General features: G+C 38.6%; 1 protein-coding gene across 5 annotated transcripts in view; it reads right to left on the reverse strand.

The window, feature by feature from the left end:
* Nucleotides 1-16237, reverse strand: part of PLEKHA5 (pleckstrin homology domain containing A5) — a 233599-nt gene extending 217362 nt beyond the window's left edge. For 2 of the 5 annotated variants that reach the window (XM_058558683.1, XM_058558682.1), the window contains exons 1-3: nt 15920-16164; nt 15690-15769; nt 13320-13377 (exon numbers count right to left, since the gene is read on the reverse strand). In XM_058558683.1, coding sequence (XP_058414666.1) covers nt 13320-13377; nt 15690-15769; nt 15920-16011 — 230 coding nt within the window. In that variant the 5' untranslated portion in view covers nt 16012-16164. Of the gene's footprint in view, nt 1-10035; nt 10626-13319; nt 13378-15689; nt 15770-15919 lie in introns of those variants that run through there. The other 3 variants (XM_058558685.1, XM_058558686.1, XM_058558684.1) reach the window with 3 other exon arrangements.
* Between the last annotated feature and the right edge of the window lie 9374 nt (nt 16238-25611).

Below are 25611 nucleotides of genomic sequence, written 5' to 3' on the forward strand. Positions count from 1 at the left end.
TGTACCTGCCACTTTTTATCACTTTTCTATTTTTCAGTGACTCCATGGACTTACTGAAAAATACTGTTTTTCATTCATCTTATAATTATGCATTTAAACCATTTCAATATTCTTGGACCCCATTTATGGTGTTTAGCAGGATTTTTCTATATTTATCAAAAGCTAAAATACACATTCAACCTAACTCAGCAATGCCACATCTAACAACTATTTTATAAAAATATTTGCATATGACCACAAAGTTTATGTATATGTATGTTCACTACCACACTTTTAGAAATCGAGAAACAAATGGAAAAAACTAAGTGTCCAACAATAGGGGTATAGCTAAATAATCAAAGCACATTTTGCAACCATTAAAAGAATAGTGTTGACTTCTAACTACTAATATGAAAAGACCTAAGTAAGATATTTATTAACTAAAAAGGAAAATCAAAGAATAGTACATATTAAGAAGGTCATTTTGGCTTAAAAAAAAATATATATAGGGGGCCATCCCCGTGGCCGAGTGGTTAAAGTTCTGCACACTCCCCTTTGGCAGCCCAGGTTTGCAGGTTCGGATCCTGAGCGTGGACCTACTCCATTCATCAGCCATGCTGTGGAGGCATCCCATACACAAAAGAGAGGAAAACTGGCACAGATGTTAGCTCAGGGCTAATCTTCCTTAAGCGAAAAGAAAAAAAAAAAAGAGGAAGATTATCAATGGATGTTAGCTCAGGGCAAATCTTCCTCACTCACACACAAAAATATATATACGTACGTTATGTATGTGTAGGTATGTAAATCCAAAGAAAGGGGAGTAGAAGGATGAACACCAAACTGTTGATACATATAACCTCTTGGGGAGGGAAAAGCATAAAAGGAGACTCCCCACACTACTGCATCAGGAGGAATAGTAACATTTTCCTATAAATCTCCCCTGGAATGCAGACAACTATAGTGCCTACTCTTAAATCTTGCCACTGATAATTACTGGTTAAATCACATGAGTCAACCCAAAGGTCAGGCTGGCAACTCAGGCAAGCACTAAAAATCACACGCTCACACACACAAATACATACATATGTGGGATTATCTATCTATCCATCCATTTATCTATCCATCCACCCACCCACCCATCCACCCACTGATCAATAATAAATAGTATAGGTACTTTGTTCCTCATCTATGACCTCTGCTACAGCTTTTTCACTCAGCAATGAGAGAGCAGTCCTGGTGTAAAATATGGATATTCAGTAAACTAATCTAGCATAAGACACCAATTATTGACTTCTTATACTACCAATTATATTAATTCAACGTGAAACCAGGATGAACAAAAGCTAAAGACTCAATTTACTCAAGTACCCAAATGTTTTTATTTTTACATTATTTAAGCTTACATGCAAGCTCATGAATTGCTTTTATTTTCTAGGTTTGTGGCTTTATGATATAAATTCATAGCTATCAAATTATAAGGATGGTAAATACACCAGTATACCCATCTCCTGACCTAAGCCCTTGCAAACATCACTAGCTTATCACAATACGCTTTCCTACTGATCCAGAAGTATGTCTCCAAATTCTTCTGAATACAGTGCTCCAAACTGCTATTGCTAATCAATTAGAGTTGCGATGCTGGATGAAACTGATTTACCATCTCTGGTAGTCCAGTACACCCATAGCCCGCAATGAACCACACCTCCTGGTACCCACAGGCTTGTGTAGTCCTCTCCTACTTTTGATTTTGGCCTTGGTCATGTGACTTGCTTTGGCCAACAGGACATGAGGAGGCACGATGCAAGCGAAGGTTTTATAAGCGCTTGTACACTGGGGCTTGTGGCTCTTAAAATGTTCCCTCTTAGAAGCCAGCTGCCATGTTATAAAGAAACTCTAGATAGACCACTAAATGATGAGAGATCACAAGGAGAGAGACCCTGGATATTCCAGTCACAGCCAACTTCCAGCTGAACGTACCTGCATGAGTGACCTCAGTTATACCACACGGAACACAAGAACAGCCCAGCTGAGCCCAGTCAACCCGAGGAAAGGTGAGAAATTAACCACAGTTATACAACATGGAACACAAGAAACGCCTAGCTGAGCTGAGTCAACCCAAAGAAAGGTAAGAAATTATAAATCATTGTTTTAAGCCACTAAGTTTTGGAGTAGTTGGTTATGCAGCAACAGATAAGTGAAGACTAACCCCTGTTCCAAACCATCTGAGTCACTAATAACGATCCACATAGATTCTCCATCAGTTACCTTTAAATTTCATCTGTCCAATCAAGAGTACTTATTGCAGGAGAAGACATAAATTTGTACAAATCTTCTAGAGGGCAATTTGGCAAAATGATAAGTAAGGAACCTTTTAAAAAGCTCATATTTTTTCCCAATAATTTCAAGTCTAGGAAACAGCCATGCATATAAAAATGTTATATAAGGATTTTTCTTACAGCAAAAAGTTGGAAACAACATAGCCATCTAAAAATAGAGGAATGATTATTATATATTCATAAGACAGAACATTGTAGTTATTAAAAAAATCTTCTATTGAATAAATATATAATGACATGAGGACACACAATATAACTTTAATGAAAACAGTATTCAATACAGTATGCAATAAGACCCAAATCCTTAAAAATATATATGTATACAATTATGCATATATACTGAAATATTAATAGAAATTCTCTCTGCATAATAGGATTGGATGATTTTTATTTTTTCCTTCTTTATACTCTTCAGTATTTTCCAAGCGTTCTATAATAAAAATGTATTACTTCTATAATCAGAAAAAAACACTTAACATTATAAAACAGGTTAGAAAAAAAGCAAACACACTTAACATAGACTTATATTATTTGATTTGGAATCATTCTCTGATATTTCTTCATTAAATTTTTTTGAATGCCATCATTATTAGAATGCATCTATATTCTGTGATAGAACAAAGTTTTCAAAATAAACGTAGTACAACAGATGCATTTTTCAACAGAGAAAAACTGACACCAAGTTTAACATGTTGCTTTCCCTCTACCATTGCCTTGTACTAAGAAAACTGGGCAAGGAGTTCCTTATTTCTTTTCGAGACTGTCATACTATCGTATTTTATTGAGTTTTGAATTTTAGGTTGAATAGCTTTATAATAAATATTTAATAAAATGGGAATTATATGCACCTTCAATCAAGCTCAGCAAAAGCTGTTCGAATCAGTTCAATATGAAGACTAAAACTTTTTCATCTCAAAGGTAAATTTTCTTTTTTTTTAAGACCATATCTATCCAAGGATACAATATGTGAAAAGAAGCTAAGCCATTTGAAAGGGACAGAAAAAAAAAAATAAAACCATGTAGAACATCTATGGGAGGTATGTAGCAAGCAAGTTTTGGTAGCATTACTTAAGCACTGACACTGTCTGGGAATTATTCTCCAAGTGGCCAATCATTTCAGAAGGAATCCAGAGGGAATCCCCAGCCTACCAGAGCAAGATGGAGTTTTGACCACAGTGAGGTTCTACTGCCACTTGTACTAAATCATAGCTGGTTTCCTCAAACTCTCTTGCTCAGGACAGCCAGCATAACACTGGTTTCTACTGTTTCCTCCTCAGAATCAACACATCCTCTTCATTCTCCCAGATCCAGGCCTGAACCATCCCGCATACCTTCAACCACTCCCTCTGCAATGTAAGGCAAAAAGCTTCCATGATAATCATCGATACTATCATTTCTTAGAAGTTTGCAGATACTCAGGGTCACGGTCTTCCTGGACTTGAGCACTTTGCACTTTATTACAAGTGAGGAGGAGTAGACCTCTGATCTTATAATCTTTTGCAGCCCGACTTCCTATGATGAATTGGGCCTTTCTCTCTAATCACATGGTTTCTGGAAGGCTTGCCAATAGCAACCTGGGTGCAGCCAAGGACAGAAATTACTGAGGACTAGAGGGCCAGTCTTTGCTCCAGCAGTGGGCATGTGATCCAAGGTGGTCAGAGCCCTTGTCCAAGATTTTTTCATTTGAGAATAGAGAAGAAGCCTTACCTTTTGGGTTAAAAAGCTAAAAGGGTGTAATTTGGGGCTGTGGGCAACCATTTTTCTGGTTAAGTGAAGAGAAGCTTTCTAAGGTGACAAACGGTGGGTGAGGAAGAGTCTTGAAGAACTTATTTGTGTCACTCCTGGAATTAATGTGGAAAAATAAGTTTGCTTTGGCTCATACTAGCTGGCTTTGGGTCACTGACATCTGCAACGATCAGAATCCTGACTAGATGACAAGTGAGAAGCAGAAAAATACCCTGGGATGTTCAGATTTGCGTCAAGATTTGCTTTTCTTACAATCTGTAATAGGTCTTCATTTCAAATATCTAATCGCCTACTATGTGCCAAATGCTGGAAACATAAAGATGATTATGACACTGTCTCTGCCTTCAGAGAGTTAATAGTTCAGAGGGATTCTCTTGGGTGCTTCTGATGTCACTGGCCACTTCAGAGGATAATTCCCAAGGCTACTCCTTAGTGGCCAAGGAGTTCCCCAAGTGGCTCTGAAACTCCTATCATCTGTACCACATGAGAACCACTTTCTACTTCTCTCAGGTTTCTACAGGACCCAATGATTTCAGTATTTCAAGATTCGGTCTACATTCATTTTATCCACACTATTTATGATGGTATAGACTTCCACATCTCCCTTGTTCTCCAGAAACCACAGCAGCCTGAACTGTGCAAGTTTCTAAACAGAAATGGCATGGTCAATGGCAAGGTCTGGGTTCTGGTTGTCTCCAAGTAGGCCTCACAGGTATCTGCATTATCTTGGCTTTATCACAGATCAGGCCCTACAATCAGGCCTCTGAGCAGATCCTATCTGTCTCTCAGAGAAGAATCACATAAACCAAACTTGAAAAACAGCTGATTTACTAAGTCATATTGGGCAGATAAATGTCACATGGAGAGAATATTTAAATTTCACAAAGAGCCAAATCATAACGTTTCTGAATAGCATGGAATTAAGTTGACTGTCATCACCAAAATTCATTCAATCCACTAATATTTATTGAGGGACTACTATGAGAAAGGCTTAGGCTGATACAGCCTAATGAACAAGACTGCTTTTCATGAAGCTTATCCATCACATGGGGTGTGGGCCAACAGTTATTAAACAGTGTTGCCTTGATTCTAACATGTACTTTCTAAATACATTGTTTCTGAAATAAGGATCAAGGAGTTTATTTAATATGGCCAGGGCTCTCTGTTTTCCCCCTGAAAAACTGTTATTAAACCAATGGTATGGGCCAGCCCCATGGCCTAGTGGTTAAATTTGGCATGTTCCTCTTTGGCCCGGGTTCAGTTCCCAGGCATGGACCTACACCACTCGTCAGCAGCCACACTGTGGCAGCGACCCACATATAAAATAGAGGAAGACTGGCACAGATGTTAGCTCAGAGCGAATCTTCCTCAAGCAAAAAGAGGAAGATCAGCAACAAATGTTAGCTCAGGGACAATCTTCCTCAGCAGAAAATCCATCAATCAATCATTCATGCAATCAATCAATGCTAACTGATAATCACTGGCAGCTTAAAAGAAATAAATATAATTTGATTGTATAATTACATATTTAATCATAATCTTGTTAAGCACTAAGGAGGAGAAATATAAGGAGAGAATCTGATGGGGGACAGAACTTACTCTGGAAGGGCTCTGTAAGCCCCGCAAAATCTCATCTTAACACAGCAGTTAGAGACCCTTTCAAAGGGTGAAGCCAGGTCATGTGTCTCCTCCTCTGCTCAGACCTGCAATGGTTCCCCATCTCCCTGAGTAACAGTCAATCATGTCAACCAATAAGACCCCCATGCAATCCATCCCATCACCTGCTTTTTCTCCCACACTCATTCCTCATCACTTCTCTCCTGATCCTCCATACTCTGCTCAATTTTTTTCCTTATGTGATACATTTATATATTCTTACATACCTTTATTTATAAAACATTTATTTATTATTTTACTTTGTCTAACATTCTCTTCCCCACCATCCCACTCCCCAGAAGGGTAGTTTTTCGGTCTATTTTGTTTAATGATGTATCCTAACCACTAAGACATGTAATTATGTGTTCAAAATATGTTGAAGAGAATTGAAAGAATGCGTCAGTGAACGACTGATTAGAAGACCTTGTCACTAGGACTGAACTAATCAAAATCAGTTGGTTAAGCCTTGCTCCCTATTAGATAGTAGAGAGTAACTTCTACTGCAGTTTTTCTCCTTTTTCTAAATTTCCATACCACACCAACCTCACTCCAAGTCTTTCTCCAGATATGGCAACACTTTCGCTCAGTTATGGTCCAACCTCAAGCCCAAGATGCTATTTATTCTTCATCTTTCAGGTGACTTTGTACTGCTCTCTTCCGATCCACTCTGTGGGGATTTCACAGCTGAACTTGCAGAGGTAGACTTATTTTTTAGGTTTGTGAGAAAGGCCTCTTTCAGTAAGCTCCATATTGTGCCAAGTACTCTCAATATCTTTGGTCAAAGCATGATGTATATTTCACAGTGTTTATCACAGTCTCCAATTATAGAGTTGTGATTATTTTATTACTGTCTCTCCCGCTAATTTAACAGTAAGCTCCTTAAGAGGAAGGTCCATGTCTGTTTCATTCATACAGCCTCAGTAAGTATTTGTTGAATGAATAACTATGGATGAATATAACATTCCTGGCTTGGATCTCTATATATGTAGATAGCCAATTAGGTAGCTGAGATAGAGGTGCTTCTTTTGGCGGCGGGGGCGGGGCAGGGGGTGCGTGCGTATTTCTTGTTCATGAGAGAGCAACAGAAGATAATGTTGGGAGTCCTTTGCAAAGGCCAGATTTTAGCCACCTAAAATGCTATGTCCTCTCAAGATAAGCAGCTCAAAAACCAAACCATCATTAACACCTCCACCTAGAGTTCCCCTCACCCCCTACTCCCTTATTCCGGTCAAGGGTACCAATCACTCTTGTAGCCACTCAGACACAAAAGCTTTGAGTAGCTTCTGACCTCTCTGTCAGCCTCCTAGCTCAGCAAGACTCCTAAGGCCTGTCAACTCCTCTTTAATATCTTTGATCAATGGCCTCCTTCCTTTCCACTCCCGCTGCTACCACCTTGGTTCAAGCAACTAACTCCCAGTTTACAGCAGCAGACCCAGAACTGGTCTCCCTGACTCCAGATTTGCCCCTTTCTAATCCATACTGCCTATATTAAAATCTCCCCCAAAACCTTCGCTTTATGCTATTAATGCTGTACCAAAAAACATCTGCAATAGCTTGCGTAGAAAATTAAAATCCCAGCCCGACATTCAAAGACCAGACACAGCACAGCTCCAAATAGTATTCCTAGTTTTACCTCCTATTACCCTAACATTTTCTATGTTAACATCACTTGCCAGTAGGGTAGTTATCACTATTCATCATACACATTATACATGTTCCCACCTGCATGAGTTTATCCTACCAGTCATTTATATCAACCCATCTGAATTCCATTCACACCCTCAGGCCTAGCTCAATTCCTACCTCTTCCTTCAAGCCTTTCCAGGACGGCCCTGCCTAATTTGCCTCTTCCGTCTCCCATTTCTTATGACACCATCTGACAGACAACTAGTACCATTTTTCACACTATTAACTCCAATTTACACATACAAATATATACATGTAAATTTTTGCTGTCAACCCTAACTTATACATATCTCTTATAGAAAAATGAAAAGATCACAGGACAAGAGCATTTGTCAATAAATATTAAGGAACCTTTTGCCTTTCATAGGACATCCCTAGACAGGGCTGTTTACATCCAGCCAGCCTCCAGGGCCTCCAACTCATTGCCTCTTCCCACCAAGTTTATCTTTTTCTTGTCTTCGTTTCTTCCTCCTTTCTAAACATACAGCAGCTTTGAGAATAAGAAAAATCAAATAAAGAGGTCTATCCACAGTAGGAGAAAAATAATTTGAGAAATCCAGAAAGAGTTCTCAAAATGCAACCACTTGAGTTGTGGGGACTCCTCTTGTTCTATCCTGATTAACTCCTTCAAAGACAAGAACCCAGCATCAGCATCATCATGGACACCACTTATTTAGAGGCTGACTAGACGCTAGGCATTAAGCTGTACATGGGAACTACATGTAGAGGACACTGAGCAGGACTGGTTCTGAGCAGTAGTCCTGGGCCAAAAGGAAGGACGATGAAATTCCATGATAAAATTCTCTAGGGTTGGATTTGAAACTCTAAATGCATTTTATCATTGAAATACTGTTATTTACGGTAAACTTTCCTACCCTGTCCCAGAACACTCTACTTTTCCTTTACGAAGATGCCATTTTTAAATTACATTTGTTTCATTTTTTTTAACACTGGTTTCTCCTAGTAGACTCAGGCCTCCAGGAAGGCAAGGTCTCCATTATATCCCCAAGCACCTAGAACAGCGCCTGGCAGTTACTAGGCACTGCTGAGTACACGTCAAGGAATGATCAAATTCCCAGACCCTGTTAATATAATACTAGTCAACATGTTTTTAGGGGGTTAAACAAGTTTTTATTTGTCGGTTGGCCTACAAAGCTAATCACTGTTACTTGTTTCCATGAAATGACATCTCTAGTCCCAAGTAACCCACTTTTGGAGGGATACATATTATAGGACCTGTTTATACTGCCCTGTTAGGTACAGAGGGGTTTTAGCCCAGAGACCTTAATTTGAATCCTAGTGACTAACAGTGAAGCTCTATGACCTACAATAGGCCCTTTACCTCTTTAAGTTTCAGTTTCATCATCTGAAAAAAAAAAGATAACAATAAAAGGCTATTGTGAAGATTAAATTAACTTAATGCTATGCTGAAGTGCCTAGCGCTAAATAAGTCCATGTCCCAACTCCATCTCTCTCTTGTAATATAATGCATATTTTTATCTATGTTACAAACTCCTTGAAGGTTGAAACTATAGTTTATAGCTGTGTTGTACCTAATTAATTAGCACAAAGTGCTTTACACCCGTAAGGATTACATATTACAGTCCAAAACTGTTATGAATATGAAAAAGAAATATAATGTCCATGAATTGTTCTGAAGCATTACATTGCTATATTCAATTATAATATTACAGTACTGATGTACCAAACAATTTTAAATATCAAATATATAGTAATATATTTTAACATTCTGTGGCAATTATGTTCCCTATCTTGGCTGATAGTTTAAATTGTGATAATCTATGAAGAAATAGACTTTTTTTCCCTCACTTACAACCTCAAATGGCTATTTCATACTAGAATTCCCCTCACTGCAGATTAGTTTGAAAATCTAAGCACACATTAGATCCAGCTATCACAGATACTGAAATGCAACTTCGTTAGTCAAAAATCAAACACTGTTCTATTTGCATATTTAAGAAAAACTTCAATTTTCAGAACTTAAAATTTTAAGTCAAGGAAAAAGCAATATGAAAATATAACCTCACAAAATTTACATACTGTTTTACTACCTTGCAAAGACTTTTTTTGATCCCCAATCTTGCCACATAAGACAATGACCTTTAAATAATCAGAACAAAGTTTCTCACTATTCAGAAAGCATTGTTTTAAGATGTACCTGGCACTTTAAGTTAACTATCTTAAAGCTTTGAAGCACAAAGCAAGTCAATGACACATCCATTACAAGCTACCATGACCTGTCATAGAGAGTCATCAAGCAATATTTTCAAGGAGTAAGCAGAAAGCTTTAAAACTTTCAAATATGTAAGATTATCTTCCACACTTTATGGGCTAAGTTATTTGAATATTTAAAGACACACTTTATAAATTATAAAATTCACTGATAATTTTCAGCATTCTTCCTAAAGATAAAGAGCATGAAATAAGTGTTAAAAAGCAGTATGGAAACTCAATAATCAAACTCAAACTCTGTATATATGTATTTATACACACACACATAATAATTTAGAGGCTGGCTAGCTTAAGGTACACAGAAAAAATTTTTTTCTCAGAAAAAAGTTAAATATTATCTTTACAATGAAGAATCTTCAAATATTAACATTTTTTGGCAAAGTGGATTAAAGTAAAATGCATTCTCTATATTATATAGTCTGTTACCTAACTGTAAACTTTTATTAAAGAGCGAATTTCAAAAATTGTATAAAGTGAATTGATTATCCAACTCAAATCTATACAACTGTTCACTGTGATCAGGTCCTTGGCTGACATAGCACTATTAACTGTTTCCAAGTAGCTCTTCAGGGAAGATATGTACACAAAGCACAAAATGCAGCAACAGAAAGCAAGCAAGCACATACAACTCTGGCACTACATGCCTCACACTTATCTGTGGTTATCTATACAAAGCTTAAAGAGAGAGACTAAAATAGTGAAGCAGGATAGGAAAGCTAAGCAGCTTTCCATATTTCCCACAGCATCTCTTCTTGGCACTGAGTTCATTATTTTGTAGAATACTGTAAATTCCCAGAATAGTATAAAATTCAAAGAACCCTAAAAATGAGTTGGAATTTACAAGTTGCCTTTTCCAGACAGCCTAATTGAAAGATGTGAAGACTGAGCTCCAAAGTCTTTAAGAAGGTCAAGACCACAGTCCAGCTCTTCCAACTCCTCCCCACTCCAATGCTCTTCTCCTTACTGCCCCTAGAGATGCAATCGTCAATATTAAAATATTATCCACAGATAAATTCTTTTTCACAGTCTGCCATTTTGAACAGAACCAGCATTTGTTCAGGAGAGAAATAATTTGAGATTTAAATGCTCCTCACTTGGGAACAAAAGTAGAAACAACTCAAATTCTTTAGGTCTCCCTTCTTGCTAAGGGAGCTTCCCAAGAACACAGGATTAGGAACAGCAAGAGGGTTGACATGTCTTTTATTGTCCTTTCTATCTTCCCTCTTCCCATGTGAACAAAATCCACCCTGCTCACTATATCACCTCTTTTTCTTATATGTAATTTGATCAATAACCTCCTTTCTTCATCTAAGAAAGAACCAACAATGAGAAATATATCCACTGACATTAATCACTTTCCTACTTCAGACTTCTATCCTTTCTTCTACTCTGAACATTCTAAATATAGTTTACGTTCCTGCTGTCTCTCATCTTGCTGTCTTTGCAGACTATAAGCTCCAAAGGCATGTTTCTGTTGTTTTATTATTTCGTGTGGCAATGGAAACAGTAATTCTTCTGACTACTTCCATGATCAAAATGAGATTCAGACCCGATAATATTCTGCAAAAACACTTCGTAAATTACAAATTTTAAGATAAAAGTAGTGTCTCAGTCATATTAGAACGATAAAGCATCTCTAATTGCTCATAACAATACAAGTAAGTAAAAAGTTTCTGGGAAATTACAGCTTACATTAGGGATTTAACTAATTTTAAAAACAATTAGTCTTCTGATATAACCCAGAAAGGAAAAGCAACAGCACCTAACATTCAGCAAGTCATATATTTGTTGATGATTATTTTACTTCAAAAAAGTTTAATGAGTGATATATTTCTATAACAGGCTCAATTTTAGAACAAATTACTTTCATAATATAAATTATTTATTGCTACTTTTAAACAGAATTATTGGCTGTCTATTAATACCATATGATTAAAACTCACTAGTTTAAAAATATCTTCAGAATTAAAGTAAAATTATTACAGCTTTCTTAATATTGTCTTCATTTTCCTGAGAAACTTATTTAGGCACGACGCTGAATTAAGATTCTAATTTGTTTAAGTCAGTGTAAAAGGAAGTCCAATCAAAATGGCTAATAAAACAAAAGAAAACTCAAAGTCTTTCTAATAGCTTAGTTCTTAATTAAAACATATATATTCAGCCCACACAGAATAACATTTCGTACTGTCCAATAAACATTCAACTAAGAATGTACACATTCATAGAAATTAAAATATTACTGAGAATTGTAGTATTACTCCTATAAGATCAGCAAGGCTTAACGTACAGTAGTCAAAACTATATTGGATAAAAATAAATGAACTCCATGGAAAAAAACTGTCTTCCTTCAGAAATAACAATACTACGCCCAAAAAAAGAAGCGCCCCTTTTCATGGCAATACAAATTCACTTTAATTCAGGATGAAAAATTCTTTATTACTCTTCACTTTACTCACGCCTTTATTTTTTAGGCCATCTAATAATGTACAGCACAATCTCCAAATAAAAGATATAACTGAAGAATACCCAGAGAAGGACCACATCATGTAACTCCTCCATTCCTGTATCTTACTTCTGCTTTCTCATTTCTACATCCAAAAGTAAGCATTCCTAATACCTATAAATATCCCTTGACATTTTATATAAATATCATGCAAAGAAATTCTAAAACCATACAAGTAATTACAATTTAATGGAAGTGTGGCATGATCTTAAAAATGTCACGTAGTAAAATACCTTACTGGGCCCAATGAAATAAAGGTACCTTTAGCTAGTTACCTGTTATTACTAATAAACTACCGACATCTCAACCAAATCTTGTATTTAAGCATTCTCTTTCAAGACTCAGTTCCTTAAAATTAAACAGAAAATTTTAAAACAACCAAAACAAGCTCTTAAGTAAACAGTTTCTAATTTAAAATGAAGATAAAACCACCTTTATTTTCCTTTGGAGGATAAAAAAGTTTTCCTACGTAATGTTGACATCAAGCATTGTATTTGTCTCCAAGTACTACCAAGTTAACTCTGAATAGAAATTAGTTAAATATTTTATAGAATTAGTTTAAAGGTTAGGACTGACTGGTCACCTCTCCTCTGTAAGCTCTAATGAAAGCCATTTATTCAAACACAAACATCAGTAAAACATTTAGATGTATTTTTACAACTCAGATATATTTAAATAAACAGAGGCAAATTACAAACAATACTCCAACAGATGTTTGTAAAATATTCAGTATTTGTTTTTACTTTCAGCCCTGTCATTGTTCATCAAACTGCAACCTAGCTTTACATCACTTCTGCTATTTATTAAGAGCTGTGGTCAAAACATACATGAACAGAATTCACTTAGAAAAAAATAAAGATGGTAACATGCTAAAGACAAAATACTATAATGCTCTATCTCCCACAAATATATACAGAAGCACCAAAAACATTAATTGTGGCCATAAATGATCTAATTTCCAAATCAATGAATGTCCAGGCAAATAACAAAAGAAAACTAAGTGTCATCTTTTCTCTCAAAATTCCAACACTATGTGAAGTCAATATTATACGATAAACCTTAAAAAATCATGATCATATCTAGACATACAACTATTCAACTGAGGATTAATCATAACATTCAAATTACCAAGGGAAAAAAATCATAACGAAAAAACTCACTTTATATAGTATCTTGCACCTTCAAAAGTATATGCTTCTTCCCAGCCAGTAGGCAAATCTAAAAAACATATATTTCATAATTAGCATTACTTCAATGGGATGGCAATATAAGTTTCAATCTATTTTAATTACTCGTTTTCATGATCAGCTATTTTCATTCATTAAGTAGGTTTCTAACCAAAAAAAAAAGGTGTTGGACTTGTAATAAAATTCATAGTAGATATAATACCATTTTTGGAAAAATAGTAATGCAAATTTAAAGCCATCAGAAAAAGTATCAACAATATTAGAGATCATCTGACAAGGTTATACACTTGAATGATCAGAGTTGAGAGAACTATGCTCTGGCATCCAAAACAGCAAAGAGAAGCCTTTAATCCTAGGTAAAATACCCACGATGGCTGGCTGGCCAAAAAACTGTGCATAAAAGACAATACTGCTTCTTCTTAGGTATATTGTGTCTATTTATGACTACCCCTTTCAGCTACATAAATGAATCCATCCAGGAAGTGTCACTGATGAGAAAGAACTTCGTAAGTACTTAATTAGGGGAAAAGAAACCTAACCTTATATACTTATATATGTGTTTGACTTTAAGAGATGTGAGGTTTCAAGTAATAAACCTGGGAATAATTCGGGTGAACAATGGTAACTTTATGTGCTACGTATTACTCACAAATGACAGGTGGCTTGGATTTAATCATAATACCTCTCTGAAATAAAAAGCCACTGATGTGTGTACAAAACCAGAGAATCAAAGCAAAGTACACCAAACCAGAAAAAAATCATGATTATGTCTTTAAAAAAAATTAATGTGAAATCATATACGAGAAAAAAAATTTCCTGTGGTGTGGCTGTTATCAAATCTGTGGGGGTATGTGGGATACAAACTTATATTACACATAACCAAAATAAGCATGAAATAATTCCACAAGATGATTAGGCTAAATAATTTCAATACCATATTGTCGTTGGTGAAATAAATTTGTTACTCTTCGTAAGGCAAAGAGGCCATCGAAGTTGAAAAATGTATGCAAAACACTGAAAGATATATTTAAGTCAACCGGGGAGTTAAGAAATATGACAGTGTATTAGTCAGAAATGCCTTAAAAATGAAACCTCATCATGCTTGCTACACCAGCTTTCCCTTTCCTCCTCCACCTTTTTGCAAATTTGGAGGTATTAGTCACTTCAGTGAACTCCAGATTTAATTTAAAAAAAAAAAGCAGGCATGTTCAATATCCTGGCAACTTTAGGAGATTCACGGAATCTCTGAGTTGGAGAGAAAGTATCCTGGAGGGGAGATCTGAAGGACTGCTGAAGCCAGCCTCACCTTCGACCCAAACAGTTCTCAAGCCTTTCCAATCACCAGAAAGAGAGGCAGGCCAGTAAGGGAACACATGTTACATTTCAAAGACAAACAAGTTTCACGAATGTAAACAAAGAATGACAAAAGAAAGCCAGACCAGTCCTTCTCCAGCTCAACTCACATTCAGCATTCAAACAAGCTACCAGAGGCACCAGAAAGATCTGCTTCCCCGCCGACCCCCTCCAATTAGGGTTCAGATGCCCACACACGGGACACCCCCTAGCACGCCCACCGCCTCCTGGCGGTCTGTGCAACCTCTGCGCTGCTGCCGGGGACTTTGAATCTGGCTGGCCAGCCACTGCAGCTGCAAATGCCTCCTCCGGCTCCGGCTGCTCCTCCGGTGGCAGAGGGAAAACACCAAGCGTTTCCTGAGCTGTTCTCTATCACACAGAGGATCGCAGCACCCCCAAACTGCTCTCCTCCTGCTCCTCAATCAGCCACCTACCCATAAATCCCACCTAGGAGGAGGAGGAAGCTGCACGGCAGGAGGCAGCTCTCCGGGGAGGAGGGAGAGGATGTGGATCAATTTTCCTGGCGGACGAGTGGCTGGGTCCCGGGTTGCAGGGAGGGGAGCGGGAAGGGACCTCCTAAAGGGCGAAAATGGGTGAGATGGGGGTGGGAGGTGGGGTAGAAGGATTCAGGAGTGGCTGCAGGAGGAAAAACTCAGCATTCCAGGCTGCCAGGGACAGGGGAGCCAGGCACCCTAGGGGCGTGGGGGATGTCCAGGTTGGGATGGGAGAGAGGGCGCAGGAAGAGGGCGCCGTCTCCAAGCGGTGATGAAAGGCTAAGGCGAGAGAGGCGTCGAGAGACTCGAAAGAACTCCCGCGGCGGGGCCCCCGCGGCCCCTCTACCTGCGGCCGCCCCGCCGGCCTCCGCCCCACCTCGCCGCCTCCCGGGCACGGCTGCTCGGGGCAGGTTGCCGGGAAGCGGGCGGCCCGGGCTCTGCCGCCTCCTCCCGGCGGAGCCCAACTCCGCTCGGGCCCGGCCAGGCTCAGCGTTACCTGTGCTCTGGCGCCGGTGCCCGGTGACCACGGCCTCGCCGGTGACGGGGTGCAGCCAGGTGGTGCTCTTCGCCTCCTCGCTGCAGGGGTGAGAGAAGGGGCAGAGACGGAGCGTGAGTGGGGGCGCGGGAGGAGCCGAGGGGGCTGGAGCGGCACCGACCGGGCTCTCTCGCCCCCTCCGGCCAGCCCCCCGCACCCTCCGGGCCCCCGCGCCGCCCCCGGCTCTTTACTTGATGAAGAAGACTCGGCCGCCCCTGGTGATCCCGTAAGTCCAGGACCGGGGCAGGGAGCAGATCCACTCCAGGTTCAGATCCGCCGCCATGTCTGATCCCCAGCCGCCGCCGCCTTCTCCTGCTGCCGCCGCGGCTGCCGAGGGAGGAGGGAACGAGCGAGCGAGCGAACGAGCGAAGGGAGCGCAGGGAGCGCGGAGCGAGCGCGGCCGGAGCGCGCCTCCCCGGCCCGGCGCGCCCCCGCGCGCGCCCTACCCCCTCGGGCGGCGCCCGTCCCGCCGCCCCGCCTGGGTCGGGCCCGCGTCGCCGCCGCTCCGCATCTCCGCGGCCGCCGGCCGGCCGCCCCGCCGCGCGCTCGGGGGCTGGGCCAGCGGCGCCGCGCCCCGCGGCCAGACCCCTCCTTCGCACCCCGCCCGCGCCCGAGCGAAGCTTCCAGGATCGATAAAACACGCGTCCTGCCCCCAGGGCTTTGCCCGAAGGCTTCCCTGCCCAGAGCGCGATTCAAAGGAAGCATAATCCCCGCGCCCCCGATTCTTCTCTCTTTAAAACAACAGAAACGCAGCATCTGAGCTTTGTTTTGTAAGAGCTATTGGATATCCAAGACATTTTTCAAATGTATAAATATCACTTTAAAATAGAAAGCTGTTTTTATTAAAGCACACGGAGGGCTTTTCCTGTTTGTGTTTTGTGTGCCAGATATCAAAGGTTTGGCTCGTTACCGTGGACCCATGTGATAGGAGTGGATTCGGACCTGACAAAACAAGTTTGCCTCTTCCTAGGCCCTTTAAGTCATACAACGTTTTAATAAAAACTTGACTTTTTTCTTACTTTTTGTTTAAAGATTCACTTATTATCAATCTGGATTTCCACTTTCCCCTATCTCCCATAAATTTCAATAATAGCTAACTTTACAGAGTCATTGCAACGGTGTACATTTTTAAGTCCCCACAGCAACCCTATAGATACTATTATAATGCCCATTTTACAGATGGGAAAAATAAAGTTTAAAGAAACAGCAACTTGCTCGAGGTCACAGTAGTGAGTGGCAAAGCCTGGATTCAAACTGGCTCTAGTATTTCAAAAGTCTATTTGTATAACCACGTTGCTATACTCATTTTAAAAGGCTTGTCCCCCCCCATCCCCCTTTTTTTTTGTTCTCTGAACAAGAAAAGGGCTGATTTCACCGCAACTGAGATCTCCCTTACCACTACGTAAGAGTACTAGCCTCTTCTCATTGTCTCTGGTCCTCAGCCACACTTGGAATTGCTTATGCATCTTCTGCAGCAAGATAACTCATTCCAATAGGATACACAGTTCAATAATAATAGTACTACTTGGTATTCTTATAGAACCTTTTTCTGACCAGTTTCTGGTGCCTCTGAAGCATTATCTCATTCATCTTCCCAGTAGCTCAAAGAGGCAAAAATAATCTTTTTCAACATTTAAGGAAACTAAGGCACCGTAAGGGTAAATGACCTTGGCCAAAGCCATATCCAGCAAGTCAGATGGGGCCTGAATGAGAATGCAGTGTCATTGGACATTTTCTCTCACACTCTAATTCCCCAAGGCCATTGTGTCTTTGGTGAAAAGGAGTCTGCAATTACTGCTATAATTTTCCTGTCCATCTGCATACACAGGGGAAAAAAATAACATCACTTTAATGTTTTCTCTTTTTGGTTCCTTTGCATTCTCCTCTTTCATTTCACTACTTATTACTTCTTGACATCTTATCTCCTGCCCAGTCTCTGGAAAAAGTGGTGTTTTTTTAATCAATGAATAACTGACAGGAAATGGTTCACATTACCATCAGTGGTCACTGGATAAAACATAGCAAGAAAATCAAGAACTCTTGCCTTTTTATTGTGCTATCATTACAAATTTAAAAATCTAAAGGGAATCTTTTTAATATCATAACTTTAGGAATCTAGTACCTGTTAGCCCAGCTATAGTATTTGACTTTCTGTGTACTGCTGAGAAGTCTTCAAGTTGGCCATATGTTGTATGGGGATTCCTTTTAGCTGTGAATCTTTGATATTATAAGATTTATTAGTGCAAAGCATATTTCAAAAAGTCATAGCGATTCATTTAATAAAAATGTGTATCTTAAGAAATGGCATTCGTGGTACTTAAATGGTAACCTAAAATCTTAAGTACAATTCTATAATATGTCCCAAAATTTAGGAAAAGGTATATTCAAAATAAGGTCTGCTTCTGATTTGGGGAATTAATATCACTCATGGCTTCCAGGAGCCAATAAAAGCAGCTTCATACATTAAAATGTTGGGCACACTGGATAATTTTCACCCTTAATGAGTAAAATTGGATTTTTCTTAAAATTTTTCTAGAATGCCCTTTCTCTGTAACCTTATTGCCTTATCCTGGTGTGCTTTACCTTCTGGTTGTGTGTACATGTGGTTTCCTTCACTACAGGAGGTTAGGAATCGTGTCTTCCTCATCACCGAATCCTTCCCAGTCAATACATGAATGGTTATTAAATTTCATTTTCTTCCCAAAGCCTCGGCCTCCCAACAGAGTTATTTCCCAATAACATATCCCCTTTTTATCACCCCACACTTCTTCAATAACTGACTCAAACCTAAACTCATATCTAACCTCTGCTTTTTATTGCATTTTTTTCCTATTTCCATCCTATGAGACTGTTCAATTTCTTATATCATGATCTTCCTTTTTGAGGAGTGTTATCCTATGACCATTGCAGCTTCTCTGAAGAAAAGAAGAGATTTAAAAAGTACTGAGCGCTAAAAATAAATATCACTCTATCCATACATAGAGGACAGTTCTTGTTCTAAAGAGCTTCCGGTTCAAATATAACAGAAAAATACACACAGTGACAAGAAAAACTCATAGGAAAGTTTCTTAGAATATGTGAAAGGAAGGAGAACAAGGTGCCATCTTAGAAAACAGCAGATTAATTTTCTCCCCTTTTAAAGGGAATGCAAAAAGCATGAGCTCTAGGAAGTGGAAAAAGAGGCTCTTGAGAGAGAAAAAATTTTCTTTTACTATTAAAAAAATCTATTATTCATATACATTAATGTTTATAGAAATCTACCAACAAAGTTTTGTGACATTAAGTTGTCTTTCCAAATATATTTGTGATACCTTATATATTTTGTTGGCATTATTATTTCACAAAATAAGGAATATTGTAAACAGTACATTTAACTTTTAATTAGTCAACTGTAGAGTGTTATATATCATGAAAAATTACAAGGAAGAGCAAAATAGGGGATCCAGTTAGCTTAGTGGAAATCTAGATAGAAGGGATGGAGATTGTAGGTCTAAGACAAGAAAAAAATAATCATATTTGGAGATCAATTTAGTAGGGATTTTTTTCTGTTAAGGAATAAACTGATACAAGAGAGGTATGGATAGAATTATTTCTTTCATTCATTCAACAACCACATACAGAGTCTCTACTGTGTGCCAGGCATTCTGCTGGAAGATGGGGATTAAAAGACTTGGCCTGCTTTGGGCAGTGTAGAAAGGGACTTGGAGATGTAAATATTTATTTATAATATGGGAAGCATCATCTCCATCCTGTCATAGAAATAACCCTTCTCTAACAGCTGTTTTCCAAGCGTGTCCCATGAACCACTCAAGGCCTATCTCAAACTATAGTCTTTTAATGTTGATGTTTTGGAGAGCTCTTCAATTATGAGCAGGAATAATTGAAAGAAATATGTGGCAGCACTAGTCAACCCTGCTGCTGGCTGATCCCTCTACTACAGCTGGGGTTATTGACTAAGTTTACAGCGTCTGCCTGGAGGCATGAAGAATAAGAAGGAAGGAGACAGTTCAAAAATGTCTTCAAGGAGCTTACATCTGAATCCTTGGACTTGTCCAAATTAAACATCTCTTCCTTTACCCCAATCAGCGAAGCTCCGATCATCTACTTCTCCCTTTGCTGTAAAAGAGAAAGACCACAATTCAAATGGCAGAGAATTAAGAAAAGAAGTATGTTATAATGCAGGGGCAGGGGGCTAGAGGAGGTGGGGGAGTCACTGAGTTAGGAGTCTGATTGAATTTTATACCTAGTTTTGCCATTAATTAGCTGTATGACTTTGAACAAATCGTTTGACCTCTACGTCCACCTCACACCTCTGGATGCTCATCTGTAAAGGCATTGGTCTATTTAAGATGATTCTTAATCATTTAAGATGATTCTTATGATTCTTTTTGCCTCTAAAGTCCCTCTGCTTTTATGAGGTGGGCACTCCAATGGCTGATGTTGGGAAAGTTTTGTCACAGTGGGCAGACGCAACTAAGATGCCTGCTATATAGAACTGTGTAGGATTTTCTGCCACTCAGATATTTTGTTAATAGAAAAGTTTGGAAGAACAATTTACAGCGTTCTTTCACATGCAATATCATATTTAACTTATACAAAGGGCTCTGTAACACATTGTTAACGTATCAAAAACAAGAAAATGGACTGCATGAAGATATTATATAACATAGCCATTCAGTGGCAGACCTAGGGCTTGAACCAAGTCCTTGGGACATTCCATTTCAAATTCGTTGTGTCCTCTTCCTTACCCTCAATCCCCCTCTTTGTTACTGCAATCAGTGTCTGCTCTCACCACCTCACTGCACCTGCTTTTCCAGGTCACCAGTGTCCCCTGTAGGCTGTCAAGTCCAGGGGATGCTTTCAGTTCCAAACTTCCTTGACCTCGCTGCTGTATTCACAGTCTCCACTTCTGCTCCTTGAAACTTTCCATTTTTTTATTTTATGACACCACTCCCTTGTAGTTCTTCTCCTGCTCTTGCTATAGACCATCTGCAGCACAGTCACCAGGAAAGCTTATTTAAATATTGATTCCTGAGCTTCTCCCCAGACCCATTCAACCAGAACCTCTGAGGATTAGACCAACGAATCGGCATTTAACAAGCACTTTGGTGATTCTCATATACACTAACGTCTGAGAATCACTGCCCAATATGATAATAATTCCTAAATCTATATTTCTGGCCTAGACCTCTCTCCTGAGTTCTAGATCATGTGTGAAGTTTCCCTCTAGATATGTTCTTCCTGGAATATTCCTTCTGGATGTTCCTCAAGTAGGTCAAACTCGACATTCCAAAACAAGTCACTTTTCCTCCAAACACTTGCATCACCCGTGTATTCCCCTCTTAGTGAATAGTACCAGTATCCAAACAAATATCCACATCAGAAAATTTGGAATCATCCTCCCACAACTAGTTGGTTAATAAATTATATTAATTGTCCATTAAATATATCACAGTTATCTCTCTTCCTTATTTCCCTTATCCTAATATGAGCGTTCATCACTGCTACCAGAATGAGCTTTTTAAAAATGCAAATCTGATTATGTCTCTTTCTTGCATAGAATCCTCTCATGGCTCAAAAAACTTAGAGGATAAAATCCAAAGCTTGTTGCCTGGCATTCGAGGCCCTTCTTGATCTGAGCTCTGCCCACCTATGTGTTAGCCATATGGAATGACCTACTGTTCCCTGAATAAGCCAGGCTCTTTCAAGTCTCTGTATACTCTCTTTCCCTAGAACACCCTCTTCCCTGTTTACCTAACAAACTCCTACTTATGTTTAAATTCTTAGCTGAAAAGTCACTTCCACTAAGAAACCATCCCTGATTCGGTTGGGCCAACCTAGTTACTCCTTCCACCACACTCCCCTGTCTTCTCTACTGAATTGTTATTCTAGTCTGCATCTCTTTCTCCTCCCTAAATGAAAACATTTTATTTATTTATCGTTATCACTTCGCCTTCAATAAATGTTATTTACATGAATGAATAGCAGTACTTATATTCACATAGTGTCCTATATTTTATAAAGTACTCCATATTTGATATTTATTTCTGTTTGTATTATTGCAACTTGCCAGTGAGTCATGTTTCTATCCTTTCTTAGATTTAACATTCTCTTTAGCTTTTTATAGGCCATCCCATATAGATGAGAAAAAAATGGCATGGGCCCAAGAGCAGCATAGCAGTGTGTGAAAATAGCTGTTTTTTCTAGAGCTGTCTACCTGGCTTAAAGAATACTAAGATTTGTGGTTATAGTGAATGAGATACTGAAGGACAGAAGGGTTTTAGCATTGTATTTAATTTGTTAAAGAGATCTATGGAGCCTTCTTTTGAATATAAATTCTTCCTAGAAAAAGCAATATTGATAAAAATAATATGTAGCACTTAGAAAATCAAATACTATAGCTGGATGAACTGGGAAAAAGAAACAAACAAGCTTGTATCGCTAATGATATGTATAGCTCTAAGTGATAAAGGTTATCAGATCTCATGCCCTAAGCCCAAGGGATAAATGAAAGAATGAAAGGGCATCATTTTCTCCCTCATCATTAGCATTTTACACAGTACATCAGTTCTATCTGAATAGACAATTTTTCTTTCATGTTTTGAGTCACTACTTTATTCAAGCAAGAAATTTGTTCCCATCTGACAATTCATATCTTTTTATAGAAAATTATGTACACAAAGACACATGTGTATGTATATATTTGATTTTTAACCAATTTTCCTCAGTTTCCAGTTTGTTATTTATGTAGAATTACATAAATAGTAATCTAAAATAGATTACCTGTAGTTAATTGCAATATTTTGTATAGTCCAAATTAAGAAAAATATAGTGCAAATGCAAATTTTTGCATTATCATAGGCACTGCCTTGTATATAGTTATTATTCAACAAATGTTTAGTAATTGAATGAATCATAAAATAACAGTGTACAGTGCTAGGAAATAAATTGGAGTCTTTTAAACAAAGCTTTTCTATTTTGGATACATTTTTCTTAAAACCAACCAGTTGCAAATTCAGAATTGTCTCTTCAGTTGAATTTCTGATCTGAAGGATATGCATGTTTGACCTAAAAAAATCAAGAAAAAGTTATGAATAATTACAATAGGAAATGAACAGATTTAAAATGAAAAGGGATAAAAAAATAAATTATATCAGCTTAAATTTCTCTTTTTACAAGGTTGTGTATGGGTAACAGAGAGAAGGAGAGAGACTGAGCTGTGGAACTCATTTTGGTGAAGGCCTTGCTGTCCACTGCAGGCCCGCCCCCCTAGGATTGTGTGAGGGTATAAACCTAGGAAACAGCATTGGTTAGAGTCACGTATGTTATTCTATTATTTCCAATTCTGTCATTCTGAGCCCAACTTTACCATTTGTAAAGAGGAGATAGAGTCAGCTATTTATGTTTTTTTACTAGAGTATGTTAAGAAAGTTTTTTTTTTTGGGCAATCTTGATAAAGGAGGGATTTAAAGATTTTTATAATTATCATAACATTCATTGTTGACAAAATGCAATTAATTCTGTATGTCAGCAATATTTAACATGCTCAGAAGACCAGATGATATTCTAAATATTGATGAAAATTAAAGAATCATTTGTGTTCATAAGGAAAAAATTTGGTGCTAAATATCTTGATAGTTGGAGAAGTTTTTCTCTATGTACTATTACTTACTCTATGGTAACTACTTTGATTACATTTGATTAGAGATCCCTTATCTGCGGTTTATTTATTCATTCAATTTGAGTAACAGATACTTTTCATGAATCTAATATATGTTGTATCCTAGGCTAGGGATTCTGGGGATATAAAGAAGTACAATTTCAGATTTTGGACCTCAAGGCATTACCGTCAAGTTGGGATAATAAGGAGTGGGGAAGAGGTAAACAGATAGGTATTATATTGGTAACAAATGATATCATAGATACTACACAAGACGAAAGATAAAAGCTTGTGGAAAGGCCATCCATCTTGTGACCATGAATAGAGATGGCTAGGAAGGACGTCCTGGAGAAAGTGGTATCTGAGTTATGTTGTTAATTAACATTAACTCTACAAGGATTTCTTGAAATTTGTAAATTATACCTCAAGCTGACTCTGCCCTCCTTCCTCCCTCTTCCGGCTCTGTTAGGGTATTAGGTACAAGAGGTCCAGAGCCATGAGTGGCAGAAATTAATTTTTACCCCAACATCTCTTCTCCCTATTATATCCCCCCTGATTTTTTGTTGGATACATGGATCCCTGAACTAAAGACGTATTTTCCAGGCAACCTTTTAAGTAGATGTGAGCCCTTGGATTGGGTTCTGATAAATGGGATGTAAACAAAGAAATGTATGGCAGATTATGGGAAATTTCCTTAAAAGATGGTCGGCAAATACTTGATCCTGTTTCTTTCCGTTTCCTTCAACCTGCTGCTTGGAATGTGCATGGGATGACTGTAGCTCCATCTAGGATAAAGAAGACAGAGGCCACACCCTAGGCTTGGCAGAGCAGATATGTGGATATGGGCTGGGTCCGTAAGCACTTCAGGCAGCAGAGCCAACATAACAACTCTGAACTGCTTCCTTCAGACTTACAAGTGAAGGAGAAATCCAATTCTATCTTTTTTTTTTTTCTTGTGAGGAAGATCAGCCCTGAGCTAACATCCGTGCCAATCCTCCTCCCTTTGCTGAGGAAGACTGGCTCTGAGCCAACATCTATTGCCAATCCTCCTCCTTTTTTTCCCCCAAAGCCCCAGTAGATAGTTGTATGTCATAGTTGCACATCCCTCTAGTTGCTGTATGTGGCATGTGGCCTCAGCATGGCTGGAGAAGCGGTGCGTCAGTGTGCGCCCAGGATCCGAACCCGGGCCGCCAGCAGTGGAGCACGTGCATTTAACCGCTAAGCCACGGGGTCAACCCTCAAATTCTATCTTGATTAAGCTAATGCTATTTTGGGGGAATGTCTTCTGCTGTTCTCAGCTGAGCCTAATCTTATCTATCATGTCTATCTTAACTCACCAGTGCTTAGCACAATGAACAGTACATGTCAGGTGCTCAATAATTTTTTTGAACAAATGAATGTTTGAATTTACACACACACATCAAAATAACATGCATAAAATTTGTCACATGCCCCCAAAACTTCTAATTATTCCTTTAGATGAACCAGACATTCTCATTGCTTACCTTGTTTTTTCCTGAGAATAAGGCAGACGCTTATAGAAGCCGCTTTAACTTATTCTGGTCATTAGACTATTAATTTCTTTGATATCTTAATTTGAACTATAACAGTTTATTGACCTTCCAAATATCCATACTACTTTACAAACAAACAGCAAAATTGACAGAAAACTTGAACCAAAATAAGTACCTTTGCCAACTGTGCACTGAGAGACATATGTGTTGTGTTTATGATATGTCTGCCCAGCTCTCAGAGAGAGGCTCAAAATACCAACCATGCCAGTATCACCAAAAGTCTCCCAAACACGTGCTCTGTAGAAAAGCACTACTTATTAGGGGCAAGACAAAGCTGTCAAGAAGATTTATATCATGGAGTTTGTTATACATCTAATGAGGTCTAAAGAGTAAGCATTTTAGAAAACATAAAAAAAGACTTCCAAATTATTCCAGTCCATTACTTGGCAGTGCATTTTGATTAAACATTCTGAGATGCAGGAAAGAGCGTTAGACTGAGAGATCAAAAAGCCTCGTGTAACTTTGGTGCATGTTATTTTCACTTTCCATCTCTCTGTAAAATGGCGGAATGTTTACCCACCACATTTCGTTATGTGTGTTGAAACAGATAACGTCTTGAAATAGCTTGAACCGCTCAGATATAAATGTTCAAAAATAAAGATGGCATTTTTCTAGAGTAGAGAAGAAAGAAAGGTAATTTAAATTAGTT

This window comes from Diceros bicornis, chromosome 17, assembly GCF_020826845.1.
Source record: "Diceros bicornis minor isolate mBicDic1 chromosome 17, mDicBic1.mat.cur, whole genome shotgun sequence".
In the NCBI taxonomy this organism is placed as follows: Eukaryota; Metazoa; Chordata; class Mammalia; order Perissodactyla; family Rhinocerotidae; genus Diceros; species Diceros bicornis.